At 53.5% G+C, this 21,800-nt stretch overlaps 1 protein-coding gene and 1 long non-coding RNA gene across 3 annotated transcripts; both read left to right on the top strand.

Moving 5' to 3' along the window:
* Positions 1-812: 812 nt before the first annotated feature.
* On the top strand, positions 813-6,969 carry LOC120396641. Of its 2 annotated transcripts, none has more exons than XR_005593267.1 (4): positions 813-865; positions 1,867-1,964; positions 5,602-5,697; positions 6,940-6,969. It is a non-coding gene; the product is annotated as an uncharacterized LOC120396641 (long non-coding RNA). The 2 variants fall into 2 exon arrangements; XR_005593268.1 differs by lacking the exon at positions 6,940-6,969 and adding an exon at positions 6,623-6,671.
* A 19-nt stretch (positions 6,970-6,988) lies between these two features.
* On the top strand, positions 6,989-17,424 carry LOC120397272. The gene is made up of 6 exons (XM_039522973.1): positions 6,989-7,017; positions 8,402-8,525; positions 9,153-9,239; positions 12,680-12,815; positions 16,559-16,659; positions 17,293-17,424. The coding sequence occupies exons 1-6, from the start codon at positions 6,995-6,997 to the stop codon at positions 17,422-17,424; spliced, it is 603 nt and encodes a 200-aa protein (XP_039378907.1). The 5' UTR covers positions 6,989-6,994.
* The last annotated feature ends 4,376 nt before the right edge of the window (positions 17,425-21,800 follow it).

Genomic DNA, 21,800 nt, shown 5'->3' with positions numbered 1-21,800 from the left:
CAGCTCTGCCAGAGATAGTCTGCGTAGCCTTGGGCAAGTCCCTTATTCCCTCTGTGCCACAGTTCCCTGTCTGTTCAGTGGGGGTAGCAGCCAGGCCCTGCCCTGCAGGGGGTGGTCAGGATAAAAGCAATTGAGGTTGGGCACGTTGGAAGAGAAGGTACCAGCCTCTCTGCTGCTCTCCACCTTCTGCTCCTGCCCTTTCACGGGGTGTGAGCAACTCCTGCTGCTCACGAGCCCGCCCCAGCTGCCCCACCCCCCTGGCCTCGCCCACCTGGGAACTGCCATGGCCCCAATATTCCTGGGGGAAGGGATTAGGGTAATTTCCCTGGGCAGGAAGAATCCTGAGTGGCTGGATCCAGCCTGTCTGCTGTGCAGCTTGTGAACCAGCAGAAGGAGAGGTGGGAGTGACCCAGGGAGGCCGTTTGGCCTGCGGGATGGGGTGCTGGCTGGGCATAAGGAGACCTGGGTTCTAATCCTGCCTGTCCTGCTGACTGGCTGGGTGACTTTGAGCACATCCCTTCACTTGTTTCTCTGCTGGCTGCCTTGGCTGGTTAGAGTCTGAGCCCTCCAGCCCAGCGATTGTCTGCAGCACCTGGTGCAACAGGGCCCTGATCTCAGCTGGCATCTGTAGGCGCTGGTGGAACAGAAATAATTGGGCTGGCCCTGATGCTGAACGGGGCAGTCACCTCTCGTCACTCACAAGCAATGCCTTGTCCTGGCTTCTTGCAGGATGGCTGAAGAAGCCCCCAAGGACCCCTCAAAGCCCATCGGTGCCTGGGAGGAGACGAAACCTCCCCAATGGAAGAGTTGGCAAAGAGCCCACAGCAGAAGCAGGAGCTGTGTGTGCCTCAGCCCTTCCATGCCGGTGAGTGGGTACCTCCTGCGTGGGCGGAGGGGGCTGCAGAAATGGCCGGGGCCATGGCCCTGCATTGCGGTGGGGCTTGGCCCCTCTGGGGGTTGGGTGGCAGGACTAGGGTGTCACTGGGGGGAGAAGACTCCATAGACCTTGTATTGCTCTGAGCTGCCATGAGATGGAGAGACAGGAAAACCCCGGCAGGGGGGAATGGCCCCTCCTTCTGGCAGCATCTGCAGCCTCTAGAGCTGATTGGGGCATTAGAAAGCGGCAGCGAAGCATGGGGTGGAGACTGACTGAATCGCCCACCCTTATCTGTCACGCTGCAGGGTTGGAAGATATTTTCCACCCGTCGAAGGGGCTGCTTGGTGCAGGGTGGGTTGTTAAAGCCTAGGATTGCAGGGCACCGGCCAGAGCATAAGATGCCCCCTGGTGTTGCAGCCCCATCTGCTGGCTCCTTTGTTGCATGTCCCAGCACAGGGCATTTGGGGGGGAGTGTTGATGATGGGAGCCCAGTGCCTGCCCAGGTTACACCCGATGGCTCTGGCTGGCTGTTGGTGGCAGGAGGCAGTCAGAACAAGCAGAACGGGCAGGCTCTGGGTCCCCATCTCTCACACAGACTGGGCAACTGTTCCCTCTCCTACACGAGGACCAGACCAATTCACTGCCAGTCCCTCTGCCCCCTCCAGCAATGGCCTGGAGAGTTGGGACACCACTCATGGCCTGACATCATCCCTCCTTCCAGATGTGACGCTCTCCAAATCCCCAGACTGAGCCTGCATGCTGGGCGGGGAAGTGGGGTGGCTGTTGGGAACCAGGGCTCTGACTGGATCTTTGCTGGGCTGGCAGCAAAGAGGTGAGAATCCAGGAATCGCTGTGCCAGACCCTGCTGTGCATCGGGGCTGCTCCCCTGCTGGGGCGGAAGTGAGGGGTAAGGGTTTTCTCTAAGATCTCTGTCACCCAGCCTGCAGCTTGGTAGACCCAGGTATTACCACCGCTCTGTCTTTGATCAGATTCACCAGCCTACTGTAACGCCTGCTTGATGAGGCTAGACTCGGAGGAGAAAGAGGCTCTGGATTACATCGAAGCCTTTCTCACGAGCAATGAACAGGTACTAAGAGCCCTCCTCTGACCTGTCAGCTAGTGCCCTGTCCACATGCACCATCCGCCCTTCTCCGGGAGACGCATGGATTCTAAGGCCAGATGGGACCACTGTGACCTCCTGTATAACACAGGCCAGAGACCAGCCCCCGAATAATTCCTGTTTAAACTAAAGCATCTTAAAAATCTCCTGTCTTGAGTTACAAAGGTCACCCACCATGCCACTTGCTCAGTTGTTCCAATGGTCTATTACTTTCTCAGTTAAACGTACATTTCCAGTTTGAATTTGTCTACTTTCAATTTCCAGCCCCTTTGAGGTGCCACCTGATGTATCGGGATACCACTGAGCCCGCCTGTTCTGCCAGCCTGGGCCCCCTTTACCTTGTCTTGCTGGGCTTGGGCAGGGCCACCCAGAGGGGAAAAGTGGGGCAATTTGCACCAGGCCCGGGCCACGCAGAGGCCCCACGAGAATGCCGGAGGCTCCCTCCGCCTGCCCCCATCCCCGGCGCCTCAGCGCACCGCCTCCAGGAGTGGCCCTGGACAGAGCTAAAGCAGCGTGGCTTGGGCGGGGCCTGAGCTCCTCCACTTGGAGCCACGTGGTAAGGGGCGGGGCCAGGCGCCTCCGGCAGGCTGCATGGTAAGGAGGCATGGCCTGAGCACCTCCTGCTTGAGCTGCATGGTAAGGGGCGGGGCCTGAGCACCTCCTGCTCAGAGCCGCATGGTAAGGGGCGGGGCCTGAGCACCTCCTGCTTGAGCTGCATGGTAAGGGGCATGGCCTGAGCACCTCCTGCTTGAGCTGCCTGGTAAGGGGCGGGGCTGAGCTCCTCCCACTCAGGCTGCGTGGTAAGGAGGCATGGCCTGAGCACCTCCTGCTCAGAACCACATGGTAAGGGGCGGGGCTGTGAGCTCAGGTCCCGATGGAGCCAGGCTGCTGCAGTGCTGTCAGGGGCCAGGAAAGCTCCTGGGCGCGGCGCGCTCTGAGGCTCTGGGAGAGTGGGGAGGTGGGAGTAAGCAGCATGGTAAGCCCCTCTGAGCAGGACACCCTCCTGACAGGCCCCCCCAGCCCTGAGCCCCGCTCCCCACCCCCCCCTGGGCAACAGCAGCGCCACCCCAGGCAGCGCCGGCCCATTGGCACCAACCATCACCATCACCCAGCGACAGCCCATTATGTAATTGCAAATGTATACATACTGTCAAGGTTCCTTCCCCACTCTGAACTTTAGGGTACAGATGTGGGGCCCTGCATGAACACCTCTAAGCTTAACTACCAGCTTAGATCTGGTTTTGCTGCCACCACTCCTAAATACTAACTCCCTTCCCTAGATAGTCTTGAGAGACTTCTTCACCAAGTCCCTGGTGAACACCGATCCAACCCCTTGGATCTTAACACAAGGAGAATTTAACCATTCCACCTCCTTTCCCCCACCAATTCCTGGTGAGTCCAGATCCCCTTGGATCTTAAAACAAGGAAAAATCAATCAGGTTCTTAAAAAGAAGGCTTTTAATTAAAGAAAGAAAGGTAAAACTCATCTCTGTAAAATCAGGATGGAAAATAACTTTACAGGGTAATCAGATTCATAGAGCCCAGAGGAACCCCCTCTAGCCTTAGGTTCAAAGTTACAGCAAACAGAGGTAAATCCTCTTAGCAAAAAGGAACATTTACAAGTTGAGAAAACAAAGTTAAACCTAACACGCCTTGCCTGGCTGTTACTTACAAGTTTGAAATATGAGAGACTTGTTCAGAAAGATTTGGAGAACATGGATTGATGTCCGGTCCCTCTTAGTCCAAAGAGCGAACACCACCAAAACAAAGGGCACAAACAAAAGCCTCCTCCCCGCCGCCAAGATTTGAAAGTATCTTGTCTCCTTATTGGTCCTTTGGGTCAGGTGTCAGCCAGGTTACCTGAGCTTCTTAACCCTTTACAGGTAAAAGGATTTTAGTGTCTCTGCCGAGGAGGGATTTTATAGTATTGTACACAGGAGGGCAGTTCCCTTCCCTTTATAGTTATGACACACACATTAAAGCATTGAATGTTTTAAAATCATGTATTTCGTGTATACCTCTACCCCGATATAACACTACCCAATATAACACGACTTCGGATGTAGCGGTAAAGCAGTGCTCTGCGGGGTGGGGCTACGCACTCCAGTGGATCAAAGCAAGTTCGATATAATACGGTTTCACCTATAATGCGGTAAGACTTTTGGCTCCACAGGACAGCGTTATATCGAGGTAGAGGTGTATTTTCAAATTATTAAAAATTATTTTTGAATGTATTTCACTGGTTATTTTTACATTTCCAAATACATGACACTATAGTATTGCAACTATTTTTTTATGGAAGGGGCTCCTGAAATTGCTTTGCCCCAGCCCCCCGAATCCTCTGGGCGGCCCTGGGCTCGGCTCACAAGCCACTTTCAGCCATACACTCAGGCAGGGCCATGCCCAGCTGCAGAAAGACACAGACCCTGAGATCAGCTCTGGGAAGACTCAGCTGAAGGGGCTTGTCCCAGTACTCTGGTGCCCACCTCCTTTGGAGTACAGACCCAAAGGTTTTATGAAATTTGCCTCCTCCCTTGATGTGGAGAGAGGCATGCCCAACTCTTTGCCCCTCCCCCCAGTTACTAATTGTACAAACTGGGTTATGGTACAAACAAGAAATAAGATTCTTAACTACAAGAGGTAGATTTTAAGTGGTTCTAAGAGATAGCAAACAGAACAAGGCAGATTACCTTAGTAAATAAACACAACATACAAACTAAGCTTTCCACACTAGATAGATAGGATCTACACTAGCAAATTCTCAGGCTGGCAGATTCTTAAGATTCTTTGCTGTGCAGCTTGGATTTCCCAGGTTTTCTTACACAGGTTAGGAATCTCTCTCCAGCCTGAGACCATCACTTCTCATAGTTCAATCTTTGTCCCTCAGGTGTTTCCAGGTGTCTTATTGCAGGGAGCGTGAGGTCCCCCCGATGTCATTGTTCCCCTTTTATCTCCTCTTCCCACCTGCTGGAAAACTCTTTTGCTGCGACCTGGGTCCAACAGTTCCCACTGTGTAGCGTTATCTCGAAGAGGTTTCTATGCTGTTTGTGTGCATTTCCTCAAGAAGCCATTGTTTGGCATTTTTACTGTTGTACCTGAAAGGTTGTTTTGAACCTCACAACGTGTTTCAGGAACACATACATAGCTGAACTTCATAACTGCACATACAGCGATAGCACATACAATCAATGAGACATTAATGTCTAGCAGATAAAGACTTTTACAATACCTTACAATATGTACTTTGTACAAAACATATCCTAATGACATGACAGTGGTGAATATTGGGGTGTCAGGGTATCCCACCCAGATGTTCCTCCCACTCTGTCAAGCCCCTGCTAACACTGTCTGGCTGCTTAGCTGCCATGTTGCAGTTCCTCTCTGGACACCTACCCCGTGAGATCTGCTCCCTCTCTGGTCCGGTTTCATACAGAGCTGCCCTGCCCTCCCCAGATAGTCACTCCTGTTGCCGGATGAATGGCCTTCTGCCATTTGGCATATCAAAGCCTGAGCAGCACTGGGGGGAAGCTTTCTGACATCTCTCCCACTGGCAGCTCCTTTCCACGCTAACCTTCCTGTTTGTGTCTAATCTCTGCGGGCGTAGGACGAGGCCAAGAAACTCAAGTTCTTGGATTCCATCAGCACCCTCAGAAGCCTGCCTGCTTTTATGAACAAAGCCCTGCTAGTGGAGAAGATAAAGGTGAGTAAAACACACACTGGGGCTGTGTTACTTGGCGGGTTTAGTGATTGTCCTGGAGATCTTTGCAGATTTGTCGAACTTCAGCTGCCAATCATTGGATCGAGTCAGACTGAAGAGCCCATTATCCAGTATTTGCTTCCCCTGTAGGTACTTACAGACTGTCATCAAGTCACCCTGTAACTTTCTCTTTGTTAAGCTGAACTGATTGAGCTCCTTGAGTCTCTCACTATCAGGCATGTTTCCCAGTCCTTCAGTCACTCTTGGGGCTGTTCTCTAACCCCCCTCCAATTTATCATCATTCTCCTTGATTTGTGGGCACGGACCTGGACACAGGATCCCAGCAGCGGTCGCACCAGTGCCAAATACAGAGGGAAAATAACCTCTCTAACAACTGGAGATTGCCCTGTTTGTACATCCTGGGATGGCATTAGCCCTTTTGGCCCCAACTTCGCACTGGGCGCTCATGGGCAGCTGATTACCATGACTGCCAAGTCTTTTCCAGAGTCACCGCTTCCCAGGTTAGGACCCCCCATGCTGTGGGTGTGACCTGCCGTCTTTGTTCCTAAACATATAACTGTATTGAAACGTAGATTGTTCCCTTGCACCCAGCTTCCCAAGTCACCGGGTCGCTCTGTCCACGCCAGTCTCCCTGCCCAGAGCCCCAACACTCCGCAGTCAGTGCCCACTAGGGAACTAGCAACAAATCTGCTCCGTAGATTTGGAAAGTCTTTGCTCTCCAGCGCTGCAGAAAGCTTTCCAGAGCTAACCTCCCTTCCCTGAACGTGGGACAGCGTGGGCTGGTGGGTGGTCCAGTGGGCTGGGGCTCAACACACCGGGGTTCTACTCCCAGTTCTGCAGTAAGACCTTGGGCAAGTCACTTCCCCCTCTGTGCCTCAATTTCCCTCCCATGCCTTGTCTCGTCTAGTTAGCTCGTGAGCTCTCTGGGGCAGGGACTGGCTCTCACTGTGTGTGTGCAGCACCGGGCACAAGGGGGCCTGATCTCAGGTGGAGTCCTTGGGTGCTAATGCTGATGGAGCCTTTGCAGAGCACTGGCGCGTGACACTGGGACACTGAGCACAGGCCCTGCACTGCGCTCCCCGGCTGGAGCCCTGCACACCATCAAGCCTGCAGTAGGACGACCTGGCTGCCAAGCCCACGTGTTGCAGGCCCTGCGCTTTGATCCCCTGTCGGGCCTTGCAGGAGCTTGGAGCCCAGCTGGCATTTCCCACATTGTCTCCTCAGGAGCTGATTGATCACGAGTCCGTCGACTCCTGACCGGCGTGATCGTCAGCAAGCTATGCTCGCCATCATGAAGCTGAGGTACCCAGCCTGCCCGGCCCAGCCCCAGCCAGTGCTACGTGCAGCCAGACACGCCAGCCTCTTGGCATGGCCAGTTTTCAGGGCATTTCCCCTCTGCTCCTCCCCATCTTCTGATTCCCAGGAAATGTGGCACCAGATGATGGTGCTGGTGCATGTGGACTGGCACCAGTGGGTAGGTGGTGGAGGATCCTTCGGTGCCTGGTGACCTCTCCACGTGGCCTTATGAAGATATGGTGGAGGGGGCGTGGGAGGCAGGACCAGTCCCCTCTGGGGGGAGAGGGGCAGTTAGGTGCTGCTGGAGCGGAGCGACTGGAGTCGGTGCCAGCTGTGCCAGCTGCGTCACACTGGCAGCTCAGCGACTCCCAGTGGCTGAGAGGCTGGGCAGGCTGAGCCCTGGCACTTGGCACTGCCTGTGCCATGGGGGGCTCTCTCTCAGTGCCACTAGCGCCCTGCTCTGAGCTTCCCCTGTCCATCAGGCGTCTGGAAGGTGATGGATGCTGCGGGCTGGAGCTGGGCTCTCGCTGTTGGCTCGATAGGTTCCCCAGGAATGGGAAGAGGAGGCGGGGCAGGAGCTGGAGCAGCTCTCCCCACTGCACACTGGCTTCCTGACAATGGGGCAGGCGACGGCATTGGCCATGATCGCGTCTCTGCGGGGGTGAGAGGGGGAGGGATTTGCGTCAGCAGTGGGCGTAGCTGTTCCTCACTGGCTGCCGCCTGCCACGAGGGGCGCGGCTGCAGGGGCAGCTCAAGTAGTCACCTGGCACCTCATTGCATGTGCTGGGGCCATGCTCTGGCAGTGGGGGTGAAGAGGTTAATGCTGTCTGGGCTGTCCCCACCTTCCTGCCCCCCTGCACACAGCTGTGTGCCCTGTCCAGCAGGCTGAGAGCAATGGGCAGGGGCAGGGCTTAGATCTCTGCTTCGGTTCTGCCCGGCTGCGGGTTGATGCAGCATCTCGGTGCTGGCCTGGACTGTGCAGCCGCGGTGCAGACGGCTGTGGTGGGAGGGTCTCTTGCCCCCAGCGGGGCAGGACTGGCAGGCTCCTCTGCACTGTGGCCGCTGGGTTCAGAGGCGCTTTGGTGCCAGCAGGCTCTAGTCTCCCGTCCATGCCATTTGCAGGATGTTGTTTCTCGGTGAAGCGCAGCGATCTCTTCCCCAGCCGGTGAGTGCTGGTGGGGTCACAGCAGACAGCTGCAGGCTACACCAAGTCCCTGCCTGCTGGTATGGGAGAAGGCAGCACCAACTCCTTCCACCACCCCTGGCCTGTTCTCATCTGCCACCCGCCAGCTGGAGCCCCCAGGTGTTTCCAGGTCCTGGGAGCCTGAGGGCAGTATTAGCACATCAGTCCCGCCTCAGACCCCAAATCCGCATGTGTCTCTTCTCTTAGCAAAATGAAGCTACCGGTGCGGATCCTGACACAACCCAGCCTGCTCGCCACCTGCTTCTCCAGCATCTTCTCCCTGCCTCCAGCACACACCATGGAGGAGGTGGAGGCTGCTCTCTACACCAAAGTAAGCCCCAAACCGGCCATGTTGAGCTGTCCCAAACTGAGTGGGAATCCTGCCACTCGCTCGTGTACTGTCCCCTGGGTTACCTGGCACTGGCAGAAGAGTGTAATGATCACAGCTCCCGACAGGACTTCAGCTCAGGACCTGCAGCACCAAAGCACAGGCCCCAAAGCACAGGCCCAGATAAAGGAGTAACTCCCTCCTAGGGTAGCAGTAGTAGGCATTTATCCTTCACATGCACTGACAATTAGTGGGGAACAGACACTCCCTTCACAAGCACATTCATCCCCCATGCGTGGCTGGGGCACAGGCCTGAGATCGGCTGCTTCAGGTGCACATAGGCCAGGGGAGCCGAAACTTGGCTGGAAATCTGCCCTCCAAATGTGGAGTCCTGTCTGACTCTCCCAGTGGGATAGACTGTGTGCAGTGGGCTTTTTGGGGAGAGCAAAGACAGGTGGGGCCCTGTTGCCAAGAGGAGTTTGTAGTAGGTCCCCTGCGGATACAAGTGAGTGGGTGAGCTGTAATACCAGGGGCTGCTATGACCTGGGGGGTGTCACACGCCAGGGCATTGGTTCATCACCTGGCTGGGTAACTCCACTTGCTCTGGTTTCTCCTCTGCTCTGCATGCAGACTTTGAAAACCATGGATGAGATGCTGAAGGCCTTGGTGTGCGAGGATCAGGAGCCCAACCTTCTGGTGCTGCAAATCATCTTGAAGGTCTGGAGGCGTGGGGGCAGGAAGGGGACTAGTCCTGTAGCTGGGGTGGGGCTCAGGGACCAAGGCTCTGTTTAATCCCAAGCATGGGACACCCCCGTGCCTTCGGCTCCTCAGAGTACGTTCTCTACAAAGGTTCTTGGGCTGGAGGGCCAAGTGCCCCACTATATCTGAAAAAGTCTGTATGGGGTGGGGTGGAGGGCGTGGGCGGTATCTGCTGTGTTCTCCACTGAGCCCTCATGTGAACCTGGCATTCCTTTGTGTTCACCATGGGCCCCACCAACCTGGCCAAAGCCGGGCTAGATTCCCCCAACATTCTAGTTCTGGGGCCACAGGAAGTAGATTCTGTGGGTGGTTTGTGCTCCCAAAGAGGAAATGTCCTTAACAGAGATTCGGTCTCCTCGATCCCAGAACATGGGAAGATGGAATCACAGAAGTGCAGGGCTGGAAGGGATCTCAAGAGGTCATCTACTCCACCCCCTGCACTGAGGTAGGGCCAAGCATTCCTAGACTGTCCCTGTTGAGTGTTTGTCCAGCCTGTTTTTTAAAACCTCCATGATGGGGAGTCCACCACTTCCCTAGGTCACCTGTCCCAGTGCTTAGCCACCCTTAGACTTTTTCCTAATATTTAACTTAAATCTCCCTTGCTGCAGATTAAGCTCATTACTTCTTGTCCTACCTCCAGGGGACATGGAGAACAATTTGTCACCATCCTCTGTATAACAGCCCTTAACGTATTTGAAGACTGTTACAGGTGCCCCCTCCGTCTTCTCAAGATGAAACATGCCCAATTCCTTCAACCTTTCTTCACAGGTCAGGTTTTCTAAACTGCTGATCATTTTTGTCGCTGTCCTCTGGACTGGCCCCAGTTTGTTCACATCTTTCTTAAAGCGTGGTGCCTGCAACTGGACACAGAGCTCCAAGCTAACACAATTCAGAATGGCATTTCCCTTTTTCACAACAGCATCACACTGTTGATTCATATTCAGTGTGAGATCCATGATAAGCCCCAGATCCTTTTCTGCAGTACTGCCACCTGGCAGTTATCCCCACTTTGTTTTTATGCATTTTCCTTCCTAAGTGTGTTACGTCACATTTGTTTTGACTGAATTTTATCTTGTTGACTTCAGACCAACTCTCCAATTTAGCAAGCTGATTTTGAATTCTAATCTGTCCTCCAAAGTGCTTGCAGCCGCTCCCAGCTTGGTGTCATCCATAAACTTTACAAGCATCCTCTCTTTTCCGTTAACCAAGTTCTTAATGAAAATATTGATTAGTACTGGACCAGGCACACCCCTGGGGACCTCACTTGAGACACCCTCCCACTTTGCCAGCGAGTCAGTGATAACTCCTCTTTAGTACGATCTTTCCATCAGTTGGGCGCCCACCTTATAGTAATCTCATCTGGATCAGACTGGCTTAGTTTGCTTAGGAGAATGTCTTGTGGGACTGTGTCAAAAGCCTTACTAAACTTCATATACATCATCATATACTGCCTGCCTCCATCCACTAGGCAAGTAACCCTGTCAAAGAAGGAAATTAGATTGGTTTGGCATGGTGCTATTTGTTATTACCCTATTATCTCCTCTAGATTCTTACAAACTGTTTAATAACTTGTTCAGTATCTTTCTGGGTACCAAAGTTAGGCTGACAGGTCTATAATTCCTTAGGGCCTCCTTGTTCCCCTTTCTGAAGACAGGTTCTGTGTCTGCCCTTCTCCAGTCCTTTGGGACCTCAACCCTCCTAAAGGTTCAGCGATTTCTTTGCCTAGCTCCATCTAGGGTGAATATCATGAGGCTCTGCCAACTTGAATACATCTAACTGACCTCAATTGTCTTTTACCTGTTCTCTCCCTAGTCTAGCCTGTATTCCTGCCCCCTTGTTGTTAATATTGTGTTAAGCATCTAGTCGTCATTAACCTTTTTAGTGAAAACTAAAGCAAAAAAGGCATTAAACACCTTGGCTTTGTCTGTGTCATCCATTCTTTGCTCTCCTTCCCTGCTGAGTAGTAGCCCCACACTTTCCTTTGTCTTTCTCTTGCTCCTAATGCATTTATAGAGCTGCTTCTGATTGTCTTTTATGTCCCTTGACAGTTAGAACTCATTTTGCCTTTGCCTTGCTGATTTTCTCCCTATGTGCTTGGACTATTTTTGGTACTTCTCCTTAGCAATTTGTCCCAATTTGTTTCTCTCAGGTCCTGCTCCCTGGACCACATCCAGGAGGTACATGAGCGGCTGAGGGCAGTGGGAAGGATCAGGTGGCTGATGGAATTCATGGGGTCTCAGTGCAAATTCCAGGTGAGCAGCCTGTGACCCTGGCCACCTCCTAACTACACTGAACAGCCTTGCGGTGCAGCATGCCCTGGCATGGAAAATGCAGGCCTAGAATAGTGACTCAGCAAGATCCTCAGTAGGAGTCCAATCTAACGAGCCCTGATGTCGATGGGTCTTTCCTCTGACTCCAGTGGGCTTTGGGTCGAGTTCCATCATTCTGTCTCCAAGGACTCTCCCGCTGTTCCCCTAGCACCAAAGTCTGCTCTGCAGGGTCAATGCATTTACACAGGATTGCCCTGACAGCAGCCTCGAACAGGTGTCTGTTCACCCCCTTTGTCAGACGCCTGTGGGATGCCTTGGCATCAGCTTCTGCCAGGCTGCCAGATGAGCCCCTTGCTCTGCATGCTCAGGGCCATTGAGCTGCTCCAGATGCTCCATCCCCCCTATGGAAGGGCCTCCCCTCCGGCAGCTGGACGGGGGCGCTCGGATGATGTGCCTCCAGAGGCTGGGGCAGCAGAACAGAAGGAGGGAGGTGGGAGGACACAGTGAAAGGGATGGGCGGGGCCAAAGCGCCAGAGAACTGGGGAGTGGGAGTGGGAGGCTGTGCAGACCCCGGGAGAGGAGGGCAAGGGGCTTGGTGCCAGGTGGGGAAGAGCAGGGAGCCAGTGCAGGGGCTGCAGGAGGGAGACAGAGGACAAGGCTGCAGGAGAGAGCCGGCAGGAGAGAGCAGGCAGGCTGGGGCGGCGCGCGGAAAGGGAGGGCTCTGGGAGCTCAGGATGGAGTGAGAGAGGCAGGAGGCAGAGCAGAGGAGTCCAAGGTGACTCCAAGCTCCTGGGCCTGAGGTCAAAGAAGGGAGGGGGATGGGAGAAGGGGCTGGGATTAGGAACTTGCCCTTGAGATGGAGACTGGACGTTAGTTCATTCGTTACCTGGGTCCCCACTCGGGGGTAACGTTTGCTGACTTTGCTGCCCAGATTTCTCCGTCCCTGCTGAGCTTTCCTCAGCCCCTGGTGATGGGCCCCACAGCTCCTCCTGCTCTCATTGTCCCCAGTCTCTCTGCGGTGGCCTCTGCCTCCCCCTGTTCTAACCCACTGCTAGGGCAATGCCAGGGGGACTCACTGCGCTAGGTCTGCAGGGGCGAGTGACTCCCTTTGCTCCTTCTCTCCGTCAGGAAGTGGAGGAGTTCAGAGTCCTGGGCCAGCTGGTGGGGTGTCTCACTCTGTGCTGTGTGGAGCAGGAGCAGGAGATCTGGCAATCGGCTGTGGAGGGACTTCACCACCTCTTCTCCTTCATGCAGCTGCTAAAATGTAAGAGCACTGGAGACCCTTGTCCTTCCTAAATACACTGACATGGGGTTTCCAACATGAAAAACATATTTATTGAACACTTCCACCTTTTCTGCAACCTTTTAAACAGTCTCCATCTAGTAATGAGCCTACACCACTGCTACGATTTCTTTTGTTCCTAATTCACTTTTTTTAAAGAAACCCTCCTTAGTCCTGCAAGCCATGGAGTTTCCCCCGATGTCTTTAGCTTCCTCTATCCGTATTCTACTCTTCATAACTCACATAAGAATGGACATACTGAGTCAGACCAATGGTTCATCTAGCCCAATATTGTGTCTTCAGATAGTGGCCAGTGCTTCATGTTTCAGAGGAATGAACTGAAGAGGAAATTCTGAGTGATCCATCCCCTGACATGCAGTCCCAGTTTCTGGTAGTCAGAGGTTTAGGGACATGCAGAGTATGGGGTTACATGCCCTGATTATCTTGAATCCAATTATACTTTTAGCCTTCACAACATCCCACGGCAACAATTTCCACAGGTTGCCTGTGCATTGTGTGCACAGATACCTTCTTTTGTTTGTTTTTAACTTGCTGCCTATTCATTTCATAAAGTGACCCCTAGTTCTCCTGTTATGTGCAGGAGTAAATAACACTTCCCTAGTCACTTTCTTCATACCAGTCATGATTTTATAGACTTCTATCATATCCCCCCTTAGTCATCTCTTGTCTAAACAGAAATAGTCCCAGGTCTCTACTACAGACCTATATTGTTATAACTATATTGCTCGGGGTGTGAAAAATCCACACCCCTGTCGGCAGGAGCACCTCTCCCACTCACCTAGCCAGCGCCTCTCGGGGAGGTGGATTAAGAGCTTCTTTGCATAGGAGCATCTTCACTTCGCGCTACAGCGCCAGTGCAGCTACGGCGATACAGTGTTTGAAGTGTACCCTTGTCCCCATCTTTTTATCTCTCCTCATATGGAAGCTGTTCCATCCCCTAATCATTTTGTTGCCCTTCTCTGCACCTTTTACAATTCTGGTATATCTGTTTTGAGATGGGGCGACCAGAACTGCAGGCAGTATTCAAGGTTTGGCGCATCATAGATTTATATAGAACCAGTGATGAGCTGCCAAAATCTTAACAACCGGTTCCCTATAAAAGTTCTGATTTAAGGGAGGAAGCAGAGGAGAGTCTGGGGGCCCCTGCAGGGCCTGGGGCAAATTGCCCCACTTGCCCTCCCCGCAGCCCTGGGCTCGTAGTCTCCCCGTACCTTACCTTGCCGGCATCTCAAAGCAGCAGGACGACTCAGGAGCTCAGCTGAGCTGCCCAGCTGCTGGCCACGCTGAAGCTCTGCAGGGGGCTGGGAGGAGACATCCTCGTGGGGCTGGGAGGAGACATCCTCGTGGGGCCAGGGGGCCGTGGCAAATTGCCCCACTTGCCGCCCGGGCTCGCAGCCCCGCCCCTTACCTTGCTGGCAGCCCAGAGCTCAGCTGAGCTGCACAGCTGCTGGCCATGCTGCGGCTCTGCGAGGTGGGGGAAGAGCCCGGGGGAGACATCCTCGTGGGGCCGAGGGGCCGGGGCAAATTTCCCTACTTGCCCCACCCTGCAGCCCCAGAGCTCGCAGCCCCCCGTCCCCTTACCTTGCCGGCAGCCCAGATGAGCTGCCCAGCTGCTGGCCATGCTGCGGCTCTGCGGGGTGGGGGAAGCGGGGGAGAGCCCAGGGGAGACATCCTCGTGGGGCCGGGGGCCCCTGCAGGGCCTGGGCCAATTGCCCCACTTGCCCCTTCCCCTTCCCTCCCCTCTGGCTAGCCCTGGAGCTTGCAGCAGCCCCCTCTCCCACCCCACTTGCTGGGCTACTCAAAAAGCGGCAGCAGGACGACTCCCGAGCTCAGCTGAGCTGCCCAGCTGGTGCCGGCAGCTGGCCACGCTGCAGCTGGGGAAGCGGGGAGGGTCAGGGAACCTCAGCCTCCCCAGCTGGGAATCCTGGGAGCAACAGGATGGTCCCGCCCACGGACCGGAGTTCTTTGCCCACCCCCTGGCCCTTTAACAACCGGTTCTCCACGGAGGTCTAATTTTAGCAACCGGTTCTTGGGAACCTGTGGGAAACGGCTCCAGCTCACCACTGTATAGAACCATTATGATATTTTTCTGTTTTATTATCTATCCTTTTCCTAATGGTTCCCAACATTCTGTTTGCTTTTTTAACTGCCGCTGCACATTTGACTGGATGTTTTCAGAGAACTATTTACGATAACTCCAAAATCTCTTTCTTGAGTGGTCATTTCAACCCCATAATTTTGTATGTATAGTTGGGATTATGATTTCCAATGTGCATTACTTTGCATTTATCAATATTGAATTTCATCTGCCATTTTCTTGCCCAGTCCCTCATTTTTTTTAGATCCCTTGTAGCTCTTCGCAGGCTGCTTTGGATTTAACTATCTTGAGTCATTTTGTATCATCTGCAAATTTTGCCACCTCACTGGTTACCCCTTTTTCTGGATCATTTATGACTATGTTGAACTACACTGGTCTCAACACAGATCCTTGGGGGACCACGTTATTTACCTCTCTCCACTGTGAAAACTGGCCATTTATTCCTGTCCTTTGCTTCCTATCTTTTAACCACTGACTCATGAGAGAACCTCCCCTCTTATCCCATGACAGCTTCCTTAGGTTAAGAGCCTTTGGTGAGGGACCCTGTCAAAGGCTTTCTGAAAGTCCAAGTACACTATATCCATTGGATCACCCTTCTCCACATCCTTGTTGACCCCTTCAAAGAATTCTAGTAGACTGGTGAGGCATGATTTCCCTTTATAAAAGGCATGTTGGCTCTGCCTCAACAAATTGTGTTCACCGACGCATCTGATAATTCTGTTCTTTCCTATAGTTTCAACAATTTGCCTGGTACTGAAGTCAGGCTTACCAGGGATCACATCTGGAGACTTTTTTAAAATTCACTCTCACATTAGCTATCTCATACAGAGGCCGATTTAAACGCTAGGTTACATACCACAGCACTGCACATAAGTCTGTCTGGATGTCTCGTGATAGCTGCAACCTTTGCACCAGGCAGGCAATTTACCATGCGGTTCTCCCAGTCATCACAAACCCAACTGTTTATGTGTCTATTGATTGAATCCCCCATTACTATTTCCTGGCTTCTCTTTGTAAGTGGGATTCCCACCTCAGGAGGGTAGCCTCAGTGTGAGAGGACATCATGACTTCATCTGGAAGGTGGGTCCCAACTATGGGATCGTCTCCCTCTGCCCCAGCTCGATGTTCTCCTTCCCCGAAACTTTCACCCTCCTCAGCAGCACAGAGGCTGTCAGACTGGGAGTGGGACTACTCTACTGCCTCCCTAAAGTCTCCTCTATGTACCTCACTGTCTCCCTTGGCTCCACCAGTTCAGCCCCTCTGGTCTCCTGGTCTCCGAGGGCCAGTAGCTCCTTGGGCCAAATGCCCACATATGCTACCTGCCCACAGGGCTGGTAATCGTACATGCTGCATTCAGTGCAATCAACTGGAGAGCCCCACGCTGCTGCTGCCCTTCTGCCTGGTTTATTTTTACTCTTCCAGGAGGTTTAGTTTGTTTAGTTTGGGGGAGGGATGGGGGAACAGGTTATTGGCCTGAGTTTACAGTATGTTTGTTAGATGTACTTGTCTCTCACACACCCTCTCTAAACTTCCTTGCAAAACTCCCGTTTGCTAACCGAAGGTCTGATTTATATTGCCTGTTGTCTGTTTCCCCTCCCTGGGTCAGCCAAAATGCTGGTGAAGCACGGCGCAGAGTATCGGCAGATCCTCAAGGACAGTCAAACTGAGAGAGCCTTCTGGGTCACCAACATCAGCAATATCACATCGGTAACTACAGTCAGTGCTTCCTGGGATTGTTGTGCCCAGAGTTATCAGGAGTCAGAAATTAACACCCTAGGAGTCAGGGGGAAGGGACAGACCCAGGATGTGACTAACCCCATCCAGCTGGGACAGAGACCTGCCTATGGCCTCCACCTCAAAGAATAATAGACCTCAGGAAATTATCTAGTCAACCCCTTACTCAAAGCAGGACCAACCCAACTAAATCATCCCAGCCAGGGCTTTGTCAAGCCTGACCTTAAAAACCTCTAAGGATGGAGATTCCACCACCTTCCTAGGTAACCCATTCCAGTGCTTCACCACCCTCCTAGTGAAATAGTGTTTCCTAATATCCAACCTAAACCTCCCCCACTGCAACTTGAGACCATTGCTCCTTGTTCTCTCATCTGCCACCACTGAGAACAGCCGAGCTCCATCCTCTTTGGAACCCCCCTGCAGGTAGTGAAGGCTGCTATCAAGTCATGTGCCCCAGCCCCCGCATCATTTTCCTTGCCCTCTGCTGGACTCTCTCTGATTTGTCCACATCCTTTCTCTTGTATGGGGCCCAAAACTGGACGCAATACTCCAGATGTGACCTCACCAGTGCCGAATAGGGGAATAATCACTTCCCTCCATCTGCAGGCAATGCTTCTACTAATGCAGCCCAATATACCTGCCTACATGACACACATAAGATGCACTGGGGCTCATCCAAACCTGATCCCAGCTCCTTGTCAGGTTTGCTGGGAGCTTCCTCAGAGATTAATGCAATAAAGGCATCATTGCATCTGCGTATGAGCACCAGCCCCTGCTGAGCACTAGAGAGTGTATCCGTGCTGCGCAGTATTGTGCCCCCGTGCACTGCCACGCTGGCCTCTGCCATGCATGACAGCTTCCAATTGCTGGCTGGGTACTGTGCTGCCCAGGTGCAGTAAGCCAGGCCTGTCGGTAGAGTGGGGTTTGCCTGCACTCCTGGCGGGCCAGTCCTGGCTGCTTGGCCGCTGACCAGATCCGCTGGGCAGCAAAGGGGTTTCACTAGCAGTTTGTTTCAGCTGTTTGGGAAGTACTTCAACCCATCCGAGCATGGACTTCCTCCTCGTTGCTATCGACGGCGTGAGAGACTCCAGCGTCCATGACGCAGTGACGGCCAGGAACATGCTGCATAAGATCCTGGAGGTTCCCGGCCTAGGCTTGGTGAGGGTAAGAGCTGCAGTGAGAACACCGTGCTGGGGGAGCCCATCCGTGGGAGACTCTGTCTCTGGGTGCTAGGCATTATTGGGGGGCAGTTCTCTGAACTGTGAAATGCAGGGAGTCAGTCTAGGTCAAGGGTCAACAACCTTTCAGAAGTGGTGTGCCGAGTCTTCCTTTATTCACTCTAATTTAAGGTTTCACGTGTCAGTCATACATTTTAATGTTTGTAGAAAATCTCTTTCTATAAGTCTATAATAAATAACTAAATATTGTTGTATATAAAGTAAATAAGTTTTTTTAAATTTTTAAGAAGCTTCATTTAAAATGAAATTAAAATGCAGATCTCCCTGGACCGGTGGCCAGGCCCCGGCAGTGTGAGTGCCACTGAAAATCAGCTCACGTGCCACCTTCAGCACACATGCCATAGGTTGCCTACCCCTGGTCTAGGTGATCACCATGACCGCTTGTGGCCTTGCAGTCTATGAATCGATAGGCTGGGAACTGGTGCTGTGTTCTAGGCCTGGGGCTGGTGAAGAGGTTCTGGGAGGGCAGATGGCTCTCAGGTGCAGCAGGTCCTTGGCTCCCCAATCAATAGCCGTGCGAGGAAGCCAAGGCCCCCACCTCCCCATTTTCCTTCCAGGTGTCAGAGGCTGTGAGGAGCATTCATAAGCACCTGGACTCCATCAGCGAGCCACTTGCCCGGCAGGAGCTGCTCAGGGCCCTTCTCCTGCTGGGTTCCCAGTTCAGCGAGGAGGTGGTCGGAACCCTGCTGGGCTGCTCACTGTCATGTGACAGGTACGGGGCTGCGGCTACCACCACTTGCACTCTGGGTCCCCCGGACTGGTCCCGCTGCCAGAGACAGGGAGTGCAGAACCCTCCAGAGATCTCCTGCTCCCTGCAGAGCTGCTGCTTCTCCTGGAGGGTTTTGCAGGCTGGCTTGCCCTGGACACAGGCCAATCTGCAAAACCCTGTACGGCATCCCTCGGCCTCTCCTGTGGCTGACACTCAGACCTGGCTCCATGTAGCCTGCACCAGCCAACGGGTCCTTGCAGGAGCAGGAGGGCAACAAAGGGCCGGCCGGTGAGGAGACCCAGCAGGCGTGCCAGTGCTGAGGGTGCAGGAGGCTGGCAGGGCTCTGATCGGGTGCCACTGGCTCTCTCCTTTGCAGTGTTGCTGCGGAGATGTGGAAGATGCTGACATCCCAGCCCAAGAGCACAGAAAAGATCCTTAGGGAGCTGGTCAGCAGGCTGCAGGGGCAGGCTCCACGACGGCATCAGCTCTCTCAGAGACCGGCCGGCGTCGCCTCCTTGGCCGTAAGTACCAGCCCCTGCAGCAAGGGAAGGAGTGCTGTGTGTCCCCATCATGGCCTGAGGGTCTCTCAGTCTCCCACGGGGTATAGTCATTGGGCCAAAGAGAGAGTGTGACTTTAGCCAGTGCTATATTCGAGCGGAACACGCGAAGCGCTCTCCTGGTGCTATTCAGCAGCACTCATAGAATCACAGGGTGAGAAGGGATCGCAAAGTCAGCTCGTCCAGCCCCCTGCAACAATGCAGGACTTCTTGTTTCTAACCCACCCTGGACAGATGGCTCCAGCCTCCTTCTGAAAACCTCCAGCGAAAGAGTTTCCACAAGCTCCCTTGGCATCTTTCCAATCGTACTACTCTTCTTTCAGTTAGGTAGTTTTCCTGAGGCTTAATCTACATCTGCTGTGCTGTAGTTTGACCCCATCACCTCTTGTCCTGCCCTCCGTAGCAAGAGAACAACTTTTCTCTATCTTTTTATGGCAGCCTTCCAAGTATCTGAAGACCATTATCTAGTCCCCCCTTAATCTCCTCCTTTCCAAACAAAACATAGCCAGTTCCTTCAGCCTTTTTTTCTTATGGCTTGTGTTCCATCCCTCTAATCACCTTTGTCACTCGCCTCTGGATCCTTTCCAGTTTCTCCACATCCTTTCTAGACATTGGTGACCAAAACTGGACACCGTACTCCAGCTGAGGCCTAAGCAGCACTGAGTAGAGTGGTACTATCGCCTCCCATGACTTGCATGCTATACCCAGGGGCGGCTCTAGTAATTTCGCTGCCCCAAGCAGGGCGGCACGCCGCGGGGGGCGCTCTGGCGGTCGCTGGTCCGCGGCTCCAGCGGACCCTCCGCAGGCGTGCCTGCGGAGGGTCCGCTGGTCGCGGCTCCAGTGGAGCATCCGCAGCCATGCCTGCGGGAGGTCCACGGGCAGCGCGGGACCAGCGGACCCTCGCAGGCACTCCTGTGGGAGGTCCACCGGGCTGCCTGCTGCCCTCCCGGCGACAGGCAGAGTGCCCCGCCCCCGCGGCTCTCATTGCCGCCCTAGCGCGGCTGGCAGCACGCTGGCGTCTGGAGCCGGCCCTGGCTATACCTCTGTTAATGCAACCTAAAATTGCATTTGCTTTTTGCAACAGCATCGCATTGCTGACTCATGCTGAGGTTGTGATCCACCACAGCTCCCAGATCCTTCTCAGCTGGTTATCCTCCATTCTGTATCTGTGCATTTGCTTTTTCTTCTCTAAATGTAGCACCTCACATTTGTCTTTGGTGAATTTCATTTTGTTATCTATAGCCCTGTGACGCTGTAGGGAGAGGGATGGATTGATCTGGAAATGGTGTTTAGTTTTACTGGGACTGTCTGCATGGGGGATGGGAGAGCAGGGGATGACTTTAGGTGAGGTCAGTACCTGAGGCTGTAACCTGAGCCAGAAAGGGGTGGGATGAGTCGATACTGCGTACTAAGGTTATTCCCTGTTTACACTGGTGCCCCAGCGCAGCAGCAGCAGCGCAATCCTCTTTATTTCTCTCGAGGAGGTGGAGTACAAGCAGCGCTGTAGCCAGGAGATACAGCGCTGTATGTGCCTTGCCAGTGTGGACGGGAGTGAGTTACAGCGCTGTTGGTGGCTTTATTGTGCTGTAACTCTCAAGTGTAGCCAAGGCCTAAATCCACGTTCACACTCAGCCATGCTGCATGAAATCCTGCAGCGTGGAGCTGAGCAGTGGTTTCAGCTCAGCTGGCACTTCTGACCAGTATAATCAAGAAAGTCATGCTAGGCATTGACAATTTCTGTCAGTGACAGACCAGATTGGTTACACAGCTGCCCTACCTCCTTTTCACTTTATCTAAGGCCTTGGCTACACTTGAGTTACAGCACAATAAAGCCACCAACAGTGCTGTAACTCACTCCCCGTCCACACTGGCAAGGCACATACAGCGCTGTACCTCCCTGGCTACAGCGCTGCTTGTACTCCACCTCCCCGAGAGGAATAAAGAGTATTGTGCTGCTGCTGCTGCTGCTGCTGCTGCTGCGCTGGGGCACCAGTTTAAATAGGGAATAACCTTAGTACGCAGTGACTGATCTCCGGAAGCTTCCCATAATCCTTTTAAGTGAAGGTTCCGCTCTTTGTTTTGTTGCAAACTCTGGGCTCCGGGAGCTGCTTATTAAAAAAAAACACAGCTCCTGTTTGCTGTAAATGAGCAGAGGCAGAGGGCTCCCTTTGGAAGGCCCACAGCTAGTGTTTGCTTGAATAGAGGGGGAGGGAGGAGGGTCCGTTTCGGCGAGCGGCTGCTTATCTGGTCTGTGAGGAAAAAGACAAAGAGGTGCTGTTCACTTTCAGTGAGTCAGAGAGGGCTAGGGGAGGGGGTTGGAACTTGCAAGGCAGCTGCTGACACAGTGTTGGCTCCAAAAATCCTCTCTCTCTCCCCACGCTCCTGTCACCTCCACCCCCTTTTGAAAAGCACGTTGCAGCCACTTGGAACGCTGGGATAGCTGACCATAATGCACTGCTCCCAATGCCGCTGCAGATGCTGCAAATGTGGCCTAGTCAGCGCGCTTGCAACTGTCAGTGTGGACAGACTGCAGTGCTTTCCCTACTCAGCTGTACGAAGACAGCTTTAACTCCCAGTGCTGTACAGCTGCAAGTGTAGCCATACCCTCAG

This window comes from Mauremys reevesii, linkage group 2 (assembly GCF_016161935.1).
Source record: "Mauremys reevesii isolate NIE-2019 linkage group 2, ASM1616193v1, whole genome shotgun sequence".
Classification (NCBI taxonomy): domain Eukaryota; kingdom Metazoa; phylum Chordata; order Testudines; family Geoemydidae; genus Mauremys; species Mauremys reevesii.
This window is presented reverse-complemented; position numbering and strand designations above follow the sequence as displayed.

Coding starts and splice junctions, on each gene's coding strand:
- LOC120397272 (XM_039522973.1), top strand. CDS start 6,995: ATGCTCGCCATCATGAAGCTGAG. Junction 7,018..8,401: donor CTCGCCATCATGAAGCTGAG/GTACCCAGCCTG, acceptor CTCTTCTCTTAG/CAAAATGAAGCTACCGGTGC. Junction 16,660..17,292: donor ACATCAGCAATATCACATCG/GTAACTACAGTC, acceptor CTCCATCTGCAG/GCAATGCTTCTACTAATGCA.